The sequence below is a fragment of the Amphiura filiformis genome, chromosome 18 (assembly GCF_039555335.1).
Source record: "Amphiura filiformis chromosome 18, Afil_fr2py, whole genome shotgun sequence".
In the NCBI taxonomy this organism is placed as follows: Eukaryota; Metazoa; Echinodermata; class Ophiuroidea; order Amphilepidida; family Amphiuridae; genus Amphiura; species Amphiura filiformis.
The window spans coordinates 20,991,818-21,008,738 of NC_092645.1; the positions used below are offsets into that span (position 1 = coordinate 20,991,818).

Here is a 16,921-nt window from a genome sequence, read left to right on the forward strand (position 1 = left end):
TAGATGTCTCTTTGGACAAACATTAAAATTGGGTATCGCTATAAAATGTGTCATAAAAACCAAAAACGGTGAATGCTAATTCCTTGATTTTTTCACACAAGATCCCTAATGGATATGTTATTTATAAAATGTTTTAAAACCTAAAAGGTTCAACTCGGTTCTTAAATAAAAATGGATTATTTTCCCTATTGCACTTTTTTTGACTCACCCTGTAGATTCATGAGATTTTTTACTCATTATTGACCATAACAAGCGAAGAATTTGGTTTTGTTCAAAAGAGAATTTGCATATTTAAGCGTTGCCGGACGCGTAGGCCTACTGTTTATGTTATCCGGGGGGCACTCAACTTTGGAAGTGACGGTATGTGCCTGTCAATAGGCCCCCTCTTTTGAAGTCGACTATACCGGATGACCCCCTTTTTCAGAAGCCATACCCGACGACCCCCTTTTTTTAGTTGCGGCTAATCAATGAGTCCTTTTTTTGGGTTGCGGCTACCCAATGACCCCTTTTTTCTAGATTTTCTTGAATAGCATCGTCCAAAGGAAACAAAAAATGCCGAAACTTTCAAAATTTTCTACCCGATGACCCCTTTTTTGGAAATCTGATACTCAATGACCCCCTTTTTTTCAAAATATTATACGCAATGACCCCCTTTTTTATTTTGTTTGTATCCAATGACCCCCTTTTTTTTTAAATAACGCTTTGTACGGTACCCGATAGGCCCCTATACTTCGCGACACCGGTAGGCACATACCCGTCACTTCTAAAGTTGAGTGCCCCCCGGGCTGTTATCCTAAGTCTTTTTAGAGCGTTTTATAATAGGCGTACCATGAATGTGTGCAAAAAATCGTCCTTCACCCCCCCCATTCCCCCGGCTCAGAATTATTACACAGCCCTTGATAATCTCCAAAATCATTCTTTTGATAGACATAAACTCTTTTAATAGGCCTACCCGTAATTCAGCAAGTTACATATCAGTGCAATGTACAAGACTATAAACGCCGTACATCAGTGTGTCACTTCATTAATATTACTAACAGGTGACGCGGTAGTGTATAAATCAAAATTAAAATACTCGGGGGGTTATCTTCAGTGGCCCTGAGTGGCCTCAGCTCAATTGAGGGCGTTTCAATTTATTACGTGATTTGGGAAATGCACAAGATCAAATAGAACGGCGAGTAATGATTATTTACTTGTTTTTAAAAACAAACTGCTTTGGGTGGTAATAAACAACGTGTACGTCCGATAATTATAGATTGCGTGATATTTATTATCACACGAGGAAATAAAAACAAACGAATATGGCGCCTAGGTCAGGTCAGTGGTCAAAGGTTTTTAGTCACTAAATCACTGGCTGGATATCGTATTCAATTCATGTGAAACACTACCGTCGTATTATTGACTAAAATCCCTAATTTCGACATTACTATTGCGGAAGGTCATTCCATTATCAAATTATAAGACTGTAAAAAACAAATCACTGGTGCCTATCGGAAATACTAGTCCGCCATTACCGCTCGAGAGGTCTCAGCTCAATAGAGGGCGTGCTTTCAATGTTACTACTCGTATTAAACATTCTAAGTTCGTAAAACTAACGGCGTCGTTATTTCCCAACTTAAATTAACATGATCAAGGGGTCGAATATGAATTATTCATATCCGATCGATAACTGGACTCATTTTCTAGCTAGTAAACCAGCGGGATTTGTCATAGGTTTGCGTGCTTAATAGAACAGCCGTGAATTTAGTGTTACCCCTTGACATTACCTCATTTCAAATATTGAGTTTTAGTTTTGGTTTTGGTTTTGGTCACGTGGTTTCCTATTATCCTGCCTAACCTCTGGACTCACACGACTATTAATATTTTTGTTTCTACCTTTTGTTAGAAACTTAAAATTTGTGTCAAGGAGATTCGGTTTTCATTTCAGTTTCTTACATAATGGTGTGAAGAAGAAACCATACGGGTTGATCTAAGTATATAAAAGAAATGTTTAAATTTCGCAGTGCAATATTCACGAGGAGAGAAATATCGAGCATGTCAGTCTACATTGAAAAACGTGCTTTAGAAATTCCAATTAGCTATGCTGTCTCTACGCATGACAACCGATTATTTTGTTCTGCTTAGCTCACTCAGTCATTTAATGAGGCAATACAAACGATCAAATTTGGTGTTGAAATGAGCAAAATTTTTTCAGTAAATGTCAGGAAAAACTGTACTGCTTGATACTGTAATTTTTTTCAAATCCTAGTGTTAGACTTAGGCGTGAAATTCAGTCATTTAGTGTAAGATTTTCGATTTTGATAGGCTTCAACTCTGCCAGCGAGCCTTTTTTTGGATCAACCTTTTAGGTTTTTAAAGTAATATAGTTCGCTAATGAAGGATTTTTCCCAACCTTCTAACGCACATTACCGTGAGCAATATATCATAGTTTTGTCAGAATTTCCGTTTTGATTTCACCATTTTTTACTGCCGGCTGAAAATTATCAAAATCCACGCGTGAAATCTGAGGCTAATATTAGCATTGGGGATCGATATATCTCTGGGTGCCCGGCCTGGCTACAGTGTTGCCAGAACTTCAATATAGCAAAGAAATTCCCAGGCCTAGCGCTCCTATGACACTGATCATATTATGAGGATCTTTCATGAGTGATTAATTATTTGATTTCATCATCACCGTGATCATCGGACCAATGTGTTGAAATTTGCTTCTCCTCAAAACAACTTTGCCCAACATTTGGTAAAAAAATCAACAATCTTACATCTTACAATTGGTCAATATTTTAAACAAAACTTTCATTTACAAAACATAAATATTACGCTGTATGTTTTATCAAGCAAACTGTTTCGAACACGCTTCCAAATAACCTTCATAACATCCCCAGACTTTCGTTATTTAAACGCCAGCTTTAAACCAATCTTTGTAAATTGAATGTTTTTATGTTTGTTTGTCAATTTTGTGCTTTACGCGCTTTGAGTTCCTCATCGGAAGAGATTGTGCCTTATAAGAACCATTCATTTATCATTGTTAATTTAAACAGGTTTTTGTTTTTAAACAAAAACCTGTTGAAGCAATTAATTAAAAAATTGCTTGCCTAAAAACAGAATAACTTGGATGTTAATACTTGACCTAGTGTTTCAATTGTCATGAAGGTGACTGGGTATGGTGCCTTTTGTTTGTGTTAACGTTTGTTTGAAAATGCTTTTGGAAACCCACCGAAAGTCATAATGAAGCAGCCAAAACAATACAAGGTTAAACATGGAAGTTTATAAAAACCTATTTTAATAATTTAAAAATGACCTAAAGGAAAAAACATTTGTGGCAACAATGAGCCTTGTATTGCAAGTCATGGTTAAAATGTGTCGATTACCACCCCTACCATCCCTACATACACCCCCACTACCCACCTCACACACCTCTGCACCCACCCCACCCCCATAGGCCTACATAATATTTCATGTATAACGTTACATAATAATATTTATATATAGCACGGCTATAGCTATACATTTAGAAAGTAGGTCCTTTAGCGCTAAATTATGACAAATAGGCCTGCATGTCCAATTAAAAACAAACCCGAACACAAGTCCGAAGGGTGTAAGGAAAATGGCAACCCGTGATGGGGGTGGGGGGGGGTGGTGGTGGTCATACAAAATTCATCTGGAGATAGGAGTGACAGAAAATTAAAATCCCCTATAATAACACGCTAATTTTTCTAGGTTTGGACAGTGGATTTTCCCATGGACCTCATCCTAGGTAAATAAATAAACAAACAAACAGCCAAAATGGTTTTCATAATCATGGAATCCATAGGCCTGATAAATTGAAATTACAGGCTATCACGGGAGCAAATGTCCAAAATTCACCTCATTTACCAGAACACCCAATTGGGGATTTGGGCTACCAAATCGCTGGTCGGGCAATCCTTGCTTTCAATGGAAAAGGGATCTGGATGATAACAATGGAAATATCGATTATTTCGGCTGGTTGGTCTCCAAATAAAGTACTGAGTTTGACATTTTCGGAGCATGAAGGGAAAAAGGGTATAAAATAAAAACGGAAATTCTGACAAAACTATAATATAATAACCCCACACGGTGTGCCTTACAGAGGTGGGAAACATCTTTCTTTAGCAAACTATATTAGTTTGAGACGCTAAAAAATGAATTCCGTAAAAAGCTCGCGGGCGAATTAAAGGCCTATAAAATCAAAAATGTCACACTAAAAGACACAATTTCATGGCTAATTTTAACACTAGGATTTTAAAAAATGTATATCCAAGCATTATGTTTTTAACTGACATTACTGAAGAAAAAAAAATATTGCTTTATATTTGACCTATAAAATTAATTTCATAGCAAAAAGGTGTACAGGGTGTAACAATAAAATGTGTACAATTGCATTTTGACTTCTCAGGAAAAAACTAAAAAAGTTACGGCACAAATGTTACATGCAATAAAATCAGTAATATCTTGGCTAAAAGAAGACGTTTAGTTGGTTTCTCTACTAGCTTGGGTTCAAAGGTTATGTCCGACTAATTAAATCGTCCAGAAAACGTGTTGGGCCACTTTTGCCATGTTAGCGTATATCAAATTTGAACCGCGTAGATTGTGCTTATCATGATTAAACATCAAAGAACTGACACAAAAGAATTATAAGTGGAGTTTCTTCATATAATTAACATGAACTTAATAATAATATGATATTTCTTTCAAATCTATGAATGAAGTCATGATATTTCTTTAAAATTATCTTATAAATAAAGTAATTTCTCATATCCCTGAAATATCATTGGTAAAACTGAGAACAGTTTTTGCACCCATAAGTACAAAACAATAAAAATTTGAAATTAAGTTCAGCTGGGCTTCTAGCTGTTCTGGGGCGACCACTATTGTCAGCATTTCTATCAACAAATGTTACATACTTCTTATAGTTATATGTAAATGCCATGATGGGAGACTAGAGTTTGGAAAATGAGCTATAAACAATCGTATGGTTTCTGCTTGACTCCATGTGATACCTAATGTAACAACCATAAAAATGCGCTCTTCCAACGTAAATTGGGGTTGAAGTTGTTGAGCTGCAGCTACGATTTCTAGTAAATGAGGTTGTTATGTCAGTGCTAAGTTGTGACTTTCAAAAACTCAAGGAGATGTAATCCTTTCTACCACTTCGAATATACCCCCATTGTTTAAAACGACCCATCATAAGAGCACCGTCCAACTGGTCCATGGTTCAACTCTATTCAGTCACTTTTAGACAAAAGTGACAAAAGTGGCCCAAGCGGTTTTAAGACTAGGTTACATAATTGGCTATATCTACACTTGTATACCTACGATTTTATTGGAACAAAGCTTATCTGGTGGCTAAAGAAATTATCTTGATAGACATATAAATATCAAACCAAAAAATAAGCAGCATACTTGTGTCATTCTATTTTCAAAATTGTACACATTTTATTGTTACACCCTGTATATCTGAATTGTGCTGATTTTAACATGTATCGATCGACTTGTCCTGCGTTCTGAGTGTATGGCTATTTTAGCTGTGAAAAAAATATAGACAATCGAAATATTTGCATTCGAAATTACAAAAGGGGTAAATCAGGTGATATAAACAAAATCGATTCATGTCCTAAAATCGCATGTACGAAAATCGTTGGAAGGCCATAAGCTAAATTTAGATAGAGGTAGAGGTAGAGGTGGAAAGAGTGTGTGGAGGGGGAGGTAAGGGGTGGGAGAAAGAGAAACAAATGGATGGAAGGGAGCATTGGAAGTGAAAAGGGATGGGGGAGCTCTTTTGTTTCCAATGGACATTTTATTGTGAAATGTCATTGTACAAGGAATCCATTAAAAAATTTCACATAGCCCCCGAATGAAAAGTATTTAATTATCCATAAAACTTGAGTCCTGTTTATCAGGGACAGTCTGTGTAGCTCAGTGGTAGAGCGTTCGCCCGACAAGCGAGAGGTATGGGGCTCAGGCATGTCCGGAGTTTTTACTCTGGTTTATCTGCCTATGCATGTTATGTTTCCATTATTCAAGTATAAATGTGCTAGTGTGCGATGCGTAATTCTTCTTTCCCCTGTATATTTAATTATCTTTGTAATCACTAAAAAAGCATTTTGTGTGAATTTTACATCCGAACTAAGTGCTATTAAATTTTGGGCCATTTTAGACACTAAAATGCCCATAAAAAAGAACAGCACTTAGTTCGGATGTAAAATTCACACACCATGCTACCTGAGTGAGTACAAACATTATTAAATACATTTATTCGGGGGCTATAGCAAAAACAAAAAATGTCCTATACCTTAATGGTTATGGAACAAAGGTGGGAGGAGATCTCGAGATAGAAGAGATATCGAATGTAGGGGAGGCAAAGAGGGGGAGAAGGAGACACTTAGGGAAGAGGAGGTTATATAGGAGGGGGAGAGGGGAGCCTATAGGGAAGATATTTGGGTTGTGCTTACCGGGGATAATAAACTAATTCATAATCAAATCACCTCCATGCATCGTTTATGTTTCATACAAACAAACAAAGCCCCCTCCCCACCCCTCAATATACGCGATTTCTAGGCCTAGAACTCAAGGTGTAATTATACGGTGACATGAAAGTACGACAGTGGGCATCAACTGTCGCCCACAGGGATATATATCCGATAATCATGATAATAATTATGCTAGCACAATAGCCTTTAATATATACTTATTTTAACATACCCTATACTGTGTCCTCCCAGCATAGTAGTGTTATGATTGCAGACCAGATCTGCCCTACTTTGTTTTAATTCCTTGATTTTTGACGTATAATTTGAAATGAAGGGTTGTGTTCAAGAACACGAAGTTTATCATATTACTTATTAACACTCTATTAATCGTTTACCGAACAGATGGATGGTGCTTCTCTAATTGCCAGCCCGTACGATGTTCCTTTAGAAATCCTCCGCAGTCGAAGTCTAACAAATTATTCCATAAACGGCGTCTGGATTGATGTCAATGGTAAAACAAGTTTGGTAACATCAAATAGCAACGCTGCTTCTGATACACTGGTAAGTTCATGGAGCTAGTAAATCCTGGAGGAGCAATAGATTACGTAACGCATTGTTCCTTTGTGTCGAATTGATTTACCGACGAGCTATTCACCGAGAGGTTCGTAATCTATTGCCACTTTATGTTTATAAAAGTGCTTTTCAACCAAGAACATTTTGTAAATGGATAGGCATTTGGTACAAACTCATTTGTATGGCATCACAATCTGAAAAGGATATGTTAATTAGGTTACGTGTATTTTATATTAGTGACGACGATGTCTACAAATAGCTGGGCCAAAATGAAAATATGAACAGGTATTTGCCCTACAACGGTTATTTTCAATCAATTGCAATAGAGAGAATGCTACATGAAAGTACGCAACTGCAAAACAGCGACTCATTGTATCATTGGAAAAGGGATAAACCTTGCCGAAGTTTGCGTCCATTTTTATGTTGCAACAGCCCCTGCGTGTTCAATACTCAATATTGTTTCGCAACTGAATAGTTTTGAATAGTCTTTTGCCACTGTGCTACATGTTGCCGCAGCACTGCTTCTGAGTTTGTCCCAATGGCAAAACACAAATATCAAATTGCATTATATGGTTCAACGTTTTTCTTGCATATTGCGTCTGTCTTTCTCCACACCTGTCAAATTGTCACGTATCACGGTGACCAAAACATTCCTTAAACCATTAACATTGACATCTAAGAGGTATTAAAGTAGCGTATACCCTAAACAGTAATTTTACGTTTTTATTGATATAATATATTTAAGGACGAAGGAGGCGTGCAAGACGATTGCTTCGTATTGTTTTTTCCTGACTCGGATACAGATGATGGTATTCGAAAAAGGTCTTGTGATTCACATTATCCATTTATGTGCAAACGAATAGCAAGTAAGTGTTTAATAAGTCTTACGGGCAAGCACATAGTAATTTGAAAGCAGAAAGTGGGAGATTACCTTTCAACGATATAACTCATTTGTAAACAAAATTAAAAACGTAGGGTATTGAGACTTTTGCCTTTTTACCTCATGTGTTTAATGAAGTAGCATGATTGCTCTCCAAAAAAGCATGTGTTACCTTAAAAAATTCTCAAAGAACCTATGGATAGGTTCAAGATAGTAAGATAATACAAATTATAGTTCAACTGGATTAAACGGAGATGCCATATTTAACTTTAGTTTTGGATATTTTTTATGTTTAGCCGCCTCCTCCAAAATAATGAAAACAGCATGTAGCGCGCACACAATTTCCAGGCATAGCAAATTCTACGCGCTCGGTCGTTTCGTGTATAGACCTTTTTCTCAGACGTCACCAATCAATCGATATTGGGGTCCAGCATTCGAGTCATCAGCACCCAAACGCAAATACCGCGCCGGCGCGCGCGATCAACTTTGAGCAACACTAGGCGTCCTGCGCGGAATTGCCAGCTCGCAGTACGCGTTTAGTTCGCCACGGTGTAAAAAGTAAACAAAATTGTGAAACAAAACAAAGATTGAATTTTAAATAGCATCGCGGTTTTTCCGTATCTTTTGTGTTTTATGCCAAATCAAACAGGAACAAAGGTAACTAGTATACAGTTCCTGTTTAAACAATTATTTTATGGAAGCTAAAGTGAAATATGACAAAACAGAGGAGAAAATACGCAATATTTGGTGTTTTTACACCGTGGACACGTGAGAAACGCACGTGTTGTTTGTTTACATCTCAGACCCCAATATCGATTAGGTGACGTCATCAGAAAAAGGTCTATACGCGATTCCTTAAACTTGCGTTCGTGTATACGCTACTGTCAAAGTGTGGATTCATCACGGATTAACAAAGGTTGGCCCCTGTAAAAAGGTATAGGAAGAGTAGTCTCGATCCCAGCCGATTTTTGCTTCTTCGTCACTAAACAAACCGTCTGGAGACAACCTCCTAGTACGTCTTTTTTGATTGGCCAACCATCTTCATCATAAAATGTTAAGAGTGAGAATTGGCTGTCAACAGCGCATGCAGCACATGCAAGGTTGATGGACAGCTACGCGGTTACATGGACAGATATGCAGTTACATAAATCCACACAACGTACAGGAGTACGCGCTGCGACTCGCTTAATACATGAAATGCGACATCAGACGATTGGCTGCTAAGCTAGCGTCGTATATTTTGCGTTTGCGGTATCTACAAATAGTGTGGGGGGAGCTAAGATGTTTAGTATCACTTACATAAGTCACGTCCCATAGCCAATTGAAAACAGTTTTAATTTGGAAATAGTCATTAACCAATCAGCGATCGTCATACTTTCCAGCTCTTACTTTTAGGCAAGATACCATACCAATAAATGTTCTCGGCAGAACTTGGGTCAAATTAACGCTCTGTGGGGGCCTTTGCTTAGACCAGTATCGACACACTGGCCAAAAGTATCGTTAAAAAAGAAATCGGCAAACTGTAAGTTGAACATTCATCCAATATATTGTTGTTTTCACATAACGTACTAGATGGTAATGTTCATTGCATGAAATAAGTAATAATACGTGGTGACAATGGCACCATAATAAAAATGTGCAAAGGCCAAGAGACTTTTGTCAATAAAATGTCACGATGCCTTTAGAATGGTCGCCAAATGTATTTTATTATTTGATGCAAGGTATCAGGAAAATGGTTATGGAAACAATTTACATTGTGGTGGGGCTGGGGCGAAAATGTCAGTCACAAATAGCTTTAGTCTTGCAAGGATTGGGGGGACTCAGGAATTACAATTTTAATAATAAGGTCACGTAGTTTCTTCATAAAGGACATGATATAAAAATACGTACGTAATGAACACACAAAACAATGTTTTTTCGTCTGATTCTCTCCTTCTATATCATTGAACAGCCTATGATTCTTTACTTATACCCTGCAAAGTACATTGCCGCCTAGGTACCTAATGTAAACTCGACTAGATATTGGATGAATATTCAATTTACAGTTTAGTTAGTTATTCTTTTTTCTGCGATGTTGCAATAACTTCCGCCAATGTATCTTATTTTTTCAACGGCGCAGCCTTCCCCGGTTTGACCGAGAAATCCCTCCTTCAGTAGGGTAATTAATTCCATTGCATGCAGCTAGTTGCAGTTTTACTCAGCCTGACACCCCATGTACATTCTTTTATGATTTTATTAAGGGCTGGATTGTCCAAATTCTTGCTTTGGTAATGGTTTGTGTATGCACAGGACTTGTGTGTGTGAGCAAGGCTGGACAGGAGATGATTGCTCCATATTTCACTGCAATGATGTCTACAACTGTTCTGGATTTGGAGAATGTGTCGGACCTAACCAATGTAACTGCCGTAATGGTTGGCATGTAAGTGTGAAATTCCTACCCATTCCATTCAACTGATCCCGTATATCCACATACCCATACACACAAGGGAGTCAAATCTTTCTGCAAATTTGTGGGGACACATGTCTATAATATATAAAAGAGGAGTTCGATGCCTTTACACCGCATGTCGCTCTTACTCGACGCAGGCAGTTGTCTGAGGGAGAATATCCCATGCACTCCCCGAGAAGTTGGAAACTTTCCCCAAATGTGACCGTCCACGGCGAATGAGCCGTAAATTCCTCCCCCGGTCAATTTTGTTTTATTTCGTGTTTAAAAAATAAACATCATAAACTTAAAAATGGTATATCATTTGACTTCAAACGATATCCAGAAGCGGGGCTATGGTTTGTTAAACTTTGCTCCTTCAACAAAATTATAGCTTTTACGTTTTTACATGTGTCTCTTTTTCCACATTGCTGGCAATAAATATCAAACAGTCATAATTGGCGGTCATTTCAAATCATCCCCAAGTCAACGAGCTTTAAGAAAGTTCTCTCCTTGTTAATTGTTGGTTATGCATACCTGTACAAAATGTAATTCCTGGTAACCCACCACTTGAACAGGATTTAGCAAAAGCAAACAAAGACCAGAGCTATTAAAAGTTCTATAGCCATCTAAGGTAGAAGCTTATTATCCACTTCAACAATAGGATTATTGATTAGTTTTTGACTATCAAAATGAGACAGATGTCGGGCCAGCTTAAGTTACCGATGAATATGACCTTCGTACACATTTTACACCGTAACTCAGAATACAATTTAGGGAATTTACGGCTCATTTGTGCTGCCGGGTCACAAATGAGGCCCCGATTGAAACCATTTGGTGCATTTTTACCCCTGGCCATTATTGGTTATAGTAGAATATACCTCAACATGTTGGTCTAATTGACTTACGAGACACATGGAATTGACTTACGAGACGCATGGAGGGTGCCTTGGGTTAGAAATTGCTGTCATAATAAAGTCCCAATTAGGGCCCATTTGGTGCACATTTTTACACTTTGGTTGATTATAGCATTACAGACCCCATTGTGGTTGTCATAGACAGCGGTAAGGATTTATTTTTGACATGGGGTGGGGTATGTTCGGACACATATTCTTAAAAAATCCTGCACCTTTTGGTGACAGAAAAGGTTTATGGTACAGATGCGCGCGGTGAAAATATAGTGCAAAAGTGGAACTAATTCGGGCAAAAAGCTAATAAATTTGCCTAAGAGAGGTTACAATTGGATCAAAACCCGACAGGCGTCAACAAGGGGGGGTGATTGATTGTATGGACCCTTGTCAAAATATTAGGGGTGATCTATCTCCACCAACGTCACCCTCCTATTTCAGAATGTATGACAATGAACATAATTAATATATACTCTATTCAAAGAACACGTTCTTTCATATGTGTATGTGGGAAAAGGAGTACTACAACGACGAAATGTGGTCCTATCATTATCTTGCGTTAGGTCAACTGTTACCTCAGGGAAAAGAAAAATCCAGTGTCAAGGAATTCAGTTTTAGCCAATCGAAAGACAAGTATTGATGTACGATGAAATTAGCAATGAAATTGTAAATTAGAACGTTATTATAATATATATATCTCGATAGCGATCCACTATGGAGTACTTGACGCCACTCGTTGATCCAAATATTTCCTGAACAAACACGAATATGCTTTAGATTGGTGGTACAACTTTAAAAAAAACCCTCTAAAATCAATGAGATCTACAAAGAGAGCATTGAAGATTTGAAGGTACCCTGGTCAATTTTGGGCTGTAGATTCTGCATCTTTTGTGTGTAATTTCACAGTGTGGTCTAGTCCTCCACCATATGAACACAAAGGCTCAAAATTAATTAAAGTTGGTCAATTGCAAAATATTCAGCGCAGAGAAAGTATAACATATTTGCAACGTACAGTTCAAAGTTATTATCATATAGGTAAAATGTCAAATATTAAAAACTGAACAGTACTCCAATGAATTCAACGAATGGGTCAATAAAAGTTCTTTCATGTAAAAATAAGTCAGAAAATGAACAGTTTACACTGTCTAGAAACATAGGTCAAAGTCAATAGGGTGGTATGTAAGTTGGCCATGTATTGTTAGTGTATGTCCCAAGTAACAAGGAATTGTATAAGAGGGAAAAATATTTTTATCTGACATCTTGTTCCCTGTGATGTGTAACCTACTATTTTGATACAGGGACGGGCATGTTCAAGTAGTTTCTGTAATCGTTTTGATCGTTGTAAGACATGTGCTCGAGAAGAAGGATGTGGCTGGTGTGACTCTAAAATGACTTGCATTCCTGGTACTCCGTACGCCCCTGACAAAGAAAATTGCCTGGATTGGTTTTATTATCACTGCTTCTCTCCTGGTACCTGTTCAAATGCGATACAAGTAAGTAGCTGGGAACTAGGGTATCTTTACCTAGCTGCGACGCGACGGCTAGAACGTGAAATCTAACTGTTTATTTCTTTCTTCTTAGTCTAGCCGATCTCGGCTGGACTATTGTTTTTCAGTGGTTTCTTTCTTTTTCTTCTTTTTGAGTTCAAAGTCATACAGGGGACAAAAAGGGTTGATTACTGATAATCACTTTAAAATTCAATGTTTGCTGCATATGAAGTGCTGTAATTATCAGAATAATGCCAAAACGGCTCTAGCATTATGTTCATATACGATTGTAATCAGATTTGGCTTAAACATGGAGGAGGGGTCTCTTTTGGGGTCAAAAGGGGTACAATTCTAAAGTTTGCCAAATTTAAACGAACATTAGTATATGTTATGTTGATATGATTAAAAATATGATGAGGTCATTTCAAGGTCACCAGATGTCAACCAGAGGTCAAAATGGGTAAAATTCCAAAGTTTGTTCAATTTGAATAAGAAATGATGTTGATATGATTCAAAACATGATGAAAGTCATTTCAAGGTCATCAGAGGTCAACCAAAGATCAAATGTTTGTATCAAATAGATTGTTATTAAATTTTGAGCCTACATTTGTTACGAAAATATAATTATTTCCCAGGTCATTCCAAGGTCATCAGAGGTCATTTCAAGTTCACGGCTAGACTTCGTAGCCTTATGAGGCTGCAACATATCTAGTTCTTTCTTTCTTTCTGTCAACATTAGATATAATTTGCTCTAGCTCCTTCATTATTTAACCGCTTAAGCTCCACTACCCAGCTTTTACAAATGACATGACCCACTTGGGGTCAAACATGCATGAGTAATTTTGGTGATTTTTATCAGAAATGCTGCTTCTCCTACAGATAACATGGTACAGTATTGAGATTTGGACATTGACCTTGGTTATAGCCGGGGCCTATGGGGTCCTCGCAGATTTTGAGATAAAGGGCATATTTCCGGCACATAACCAAATACTTTTTTTTTACATTGAAAATGCTTCTTTTCCTACAGATTATATGGTACAGATATGTAACTGACACATATGTATTGACTTTAGTTGGTGTCTATGGGGTCCTCACAGATTTTGAGTTCCAGGTCATACAGGGGACAAAAAGGGTTGGTAACTGAAAATCGCTTTAAAATTCAACATTTAATGCATATTAAGTGACATCAGAATAATGCTAAAAGGGCTCTAAGCATTATGCTCATACGATTGTAATCAAATTTGCTTAAACATGGAAGAGGAGTCTGCTTTGGGGTCAACAGTTGTAAAATTCTAAAGTTAATTAAAATTTGAATAATAATTAGTATTATGTACTCTTGATATGATTCAAAATATATTGGAGGTCATTTTAAGGCCACCAGAGGTCAATCAGAGGTCAAAAGTTTGTTAAATTTGAATGAAAATTAGTATATGTGATGTTTATATGATGCAAAACATGATGGTATGAATATTCAATTTTATATGATGGAAATCATTTTAAGGTCATCGGAGGTCAATCAAAGGTGAAATATTAGTATTAGTTAGATTGTTATTAAACTTAGTTCCTCAAATTTTCATGAAAAGACACTTTTCCAAAGTAATTTCAAGGTCATCAGAGGTCATTTCAAGTTTACGGCTAGACTTCGTAGCCTTATAAGGCTGCAACTGTCTAGTTCGTCTTTCTTTCATGTCCACTGCTCCTTTATGCTGAGGCCGATTTTAACTAAACTTGGTCACAAACATCACTGTCTAAGATGTAACGTGATACGTGACCAGTTCCGGGTAAAAGGTCAGCCAAGGGTCACAGGTGTCAAAAACGTGATTTGCTCACATGCATTAACCATCGCTGGTACACAAAAGTTGCTCTCAGATTTGGGATCAATAGTCTTTTAGGGGTCACTTCGGGTCATTTACGAAATACCTTCAAAATGCTACTTCTCGCACAAATTAGGTAGTACAGAGTTGATACATGCATTGACCTTAACAGGTGCACACAATTTATTCTCCGATTTGTGGTCAAAGGTCATATAAGTGGAAAGTCAATAATTCCAGAGCCCCTTCCATACCACCCACTTCCATGACTACCTAGCTCCGATAATCACACTTCCCTTACTTCATATTCTTGATCAGATCCTAGTGTATCCTTATCAAGGCTGATTTAAGGTTTTCTGTTTGTCTGTTTTGACAGAATTTCGATTGTGGCTCAAGACAATGTAATACTTCAGCTTCAGACACTAATAAAGGAACTTGTGAACAATGTTTTGATGTACAACACTGTTTTAGTAATTCGGTAAGTCTACTACAAACTAGGTCATTTTCTCGTCTACAAGGTCTAACTGAGTCATTTTTGTAGCATGGCTAACAAGGGAGAGGGGTAGCTCTAAAACGTCAAAACAAGTTGATTTCAGTCCCAAATCGTTACAAAAATGAATGATTTTTCGATGAATTAAACGCAAACGATGATTGGGCAATTACATGGAGCCGTTTGGCGGTTTGTTTGCTGCGGTGGAGGAATAGCATAACATCTACCGGTTAGCGGGTGTCAAATATTCCGGTTTGTATAAGTATAAAATATGAAAAAAATATTTTGGAGCAATAAATGTTATTTATTATGTGTTGATTATTACATTCTAGTCGGGAACCTGTCAGATTTGGGACGAACAGAAATGTCCTTCTGGAATTGTCTTAAAGGATTACAGTGATACGTCGAGAATTCAAAATGCAGAGATCCATAAAGACGTTGTCCTTCTCGATGACAGGAATATTACCATTTACAAGTGTCCTCTCGTGGATTCAGATGATCGTACTCTGTTTGTAACAAGCCAAAGTGTCGATATTCGTGTTGGGCAGATCATAGTTAGCGAACAAGCTGATGGAGTTTTTCACAGAGTGGAATCTATTTCAAATCATGGTTTGATATTAAATCATAAGATATAAGATTAATAACGTATGCATTAAAGCCATAATGTACGGTTTCTATCCAATTTTAATTCCGTTATTCTATCAAAATACTGAAATAACATTAGTCATGTTAGTAATATCTGTCACGAAAGGTTTATGTCCGAAATAACAAGGAAAAGAATAAAGAAACCGCACTGTTATTTTGGTTGTCTAACGTGGAGTTCTATGGGAGACTTATGAATGTGTGAATTGTGACATTATGTAAAAATTCATTTCCAAGGTTATAAAGGTCAATCCTTCATCTTTGTTCAATACAGATCGACATGCACGTATAATGACGGAAGACGCCAATTTGCTGGAAGTTATCAAATACGCGGACTTCAATCAACCAATTGAAATAAAACCACTGGGAGATCAATCAATCAGAGATGACACTCCAGATAATAGTTTGATCGAGGAACTGTTATATGGTAATATGTCAGTTCATGGAAGTGACATAGTTGAGATCATGACTGGTATGTGTTTCAATCCATTATTGCCAAATTTATCTTAAGCGGACGTATATTTATCAAAACAGGTGTCCAGAGAAAATGAAATCGGGGTCATGTTTATCCCATTCCAGATTATTGGGCATTTCTCCCTCAACATTTTTAAAAGGAGCAGATTTGTATTAGGTTGCCGCCGTAACTGCTGTTTAATAGTCATTCCAGGACTCTTGCAGTAAAAGCAACTTGCCACACCTGTTTACTCCAGCTTATCTGATCACTTGGCATTAATTGCCAGTACACAAAAATAATTTGCCCTCTATTTTCGTTGTGAATATAACGGGGATTTGGCATTTGGTCTTTTACCCATTTCGCCTACATCTACTTGGTAAACATCTGAATGTCTTTATCATTACGTCCAATATTCATTTGGAAATGAGCTTTTTTTCCGACTCTAACTATTGAGCAATACTTTAAATAAAAATAGGATGCTAAAACGAAACACAGTCTTAGTTGAATACATAATAAATACGAATACATCGTACAATGTATTCTACAAATTACAGTAAATCGATCAAATATGATCAAAATATCGATGAAAGACAGCCACAGCCGTCCCGTGCAAGGTAGTTGACAATCACGTACAATGCGTTGAAAATTATGCTAAAAAGCATTAAAGACAAAATAGTTGTCTGTTGAATCTAAACCTTGTGACCGATTGCCCGTACATTGCCCTTATGAATTCTTGGTTTCTTGGCCAAACAAACAGGCGCAC

The 16,921-nt window shown here is 37.2% G+C and overlaps 1 protein-coding gene across 1 annotated transcript in view; it reads left to right on the top strand.

The window, feature by feature from the left end:
* The window catches only part of LOC140139024 (protein bark beetle-like), a 34,292-nt gene extending 26,037 nt beyond the window's left edge, over positions 1-8,255 (top strand). Inside the window, exons 6-7 of the mRNA XM_072160806.1 lie at positions 6,891-7,049; positions 8,238-8,255. Coding sequence (XP_072016907.1) covers positions 6,891-7,049; positions 8,238-8,255 — 177 coding nt within the window. The remainder of the gene's footprint in view (positions 1-6,890; positions 7,050-8,237) is intronic.
* Positions 8,256-16,921: the final 8,666 nt, after the last annotated feature.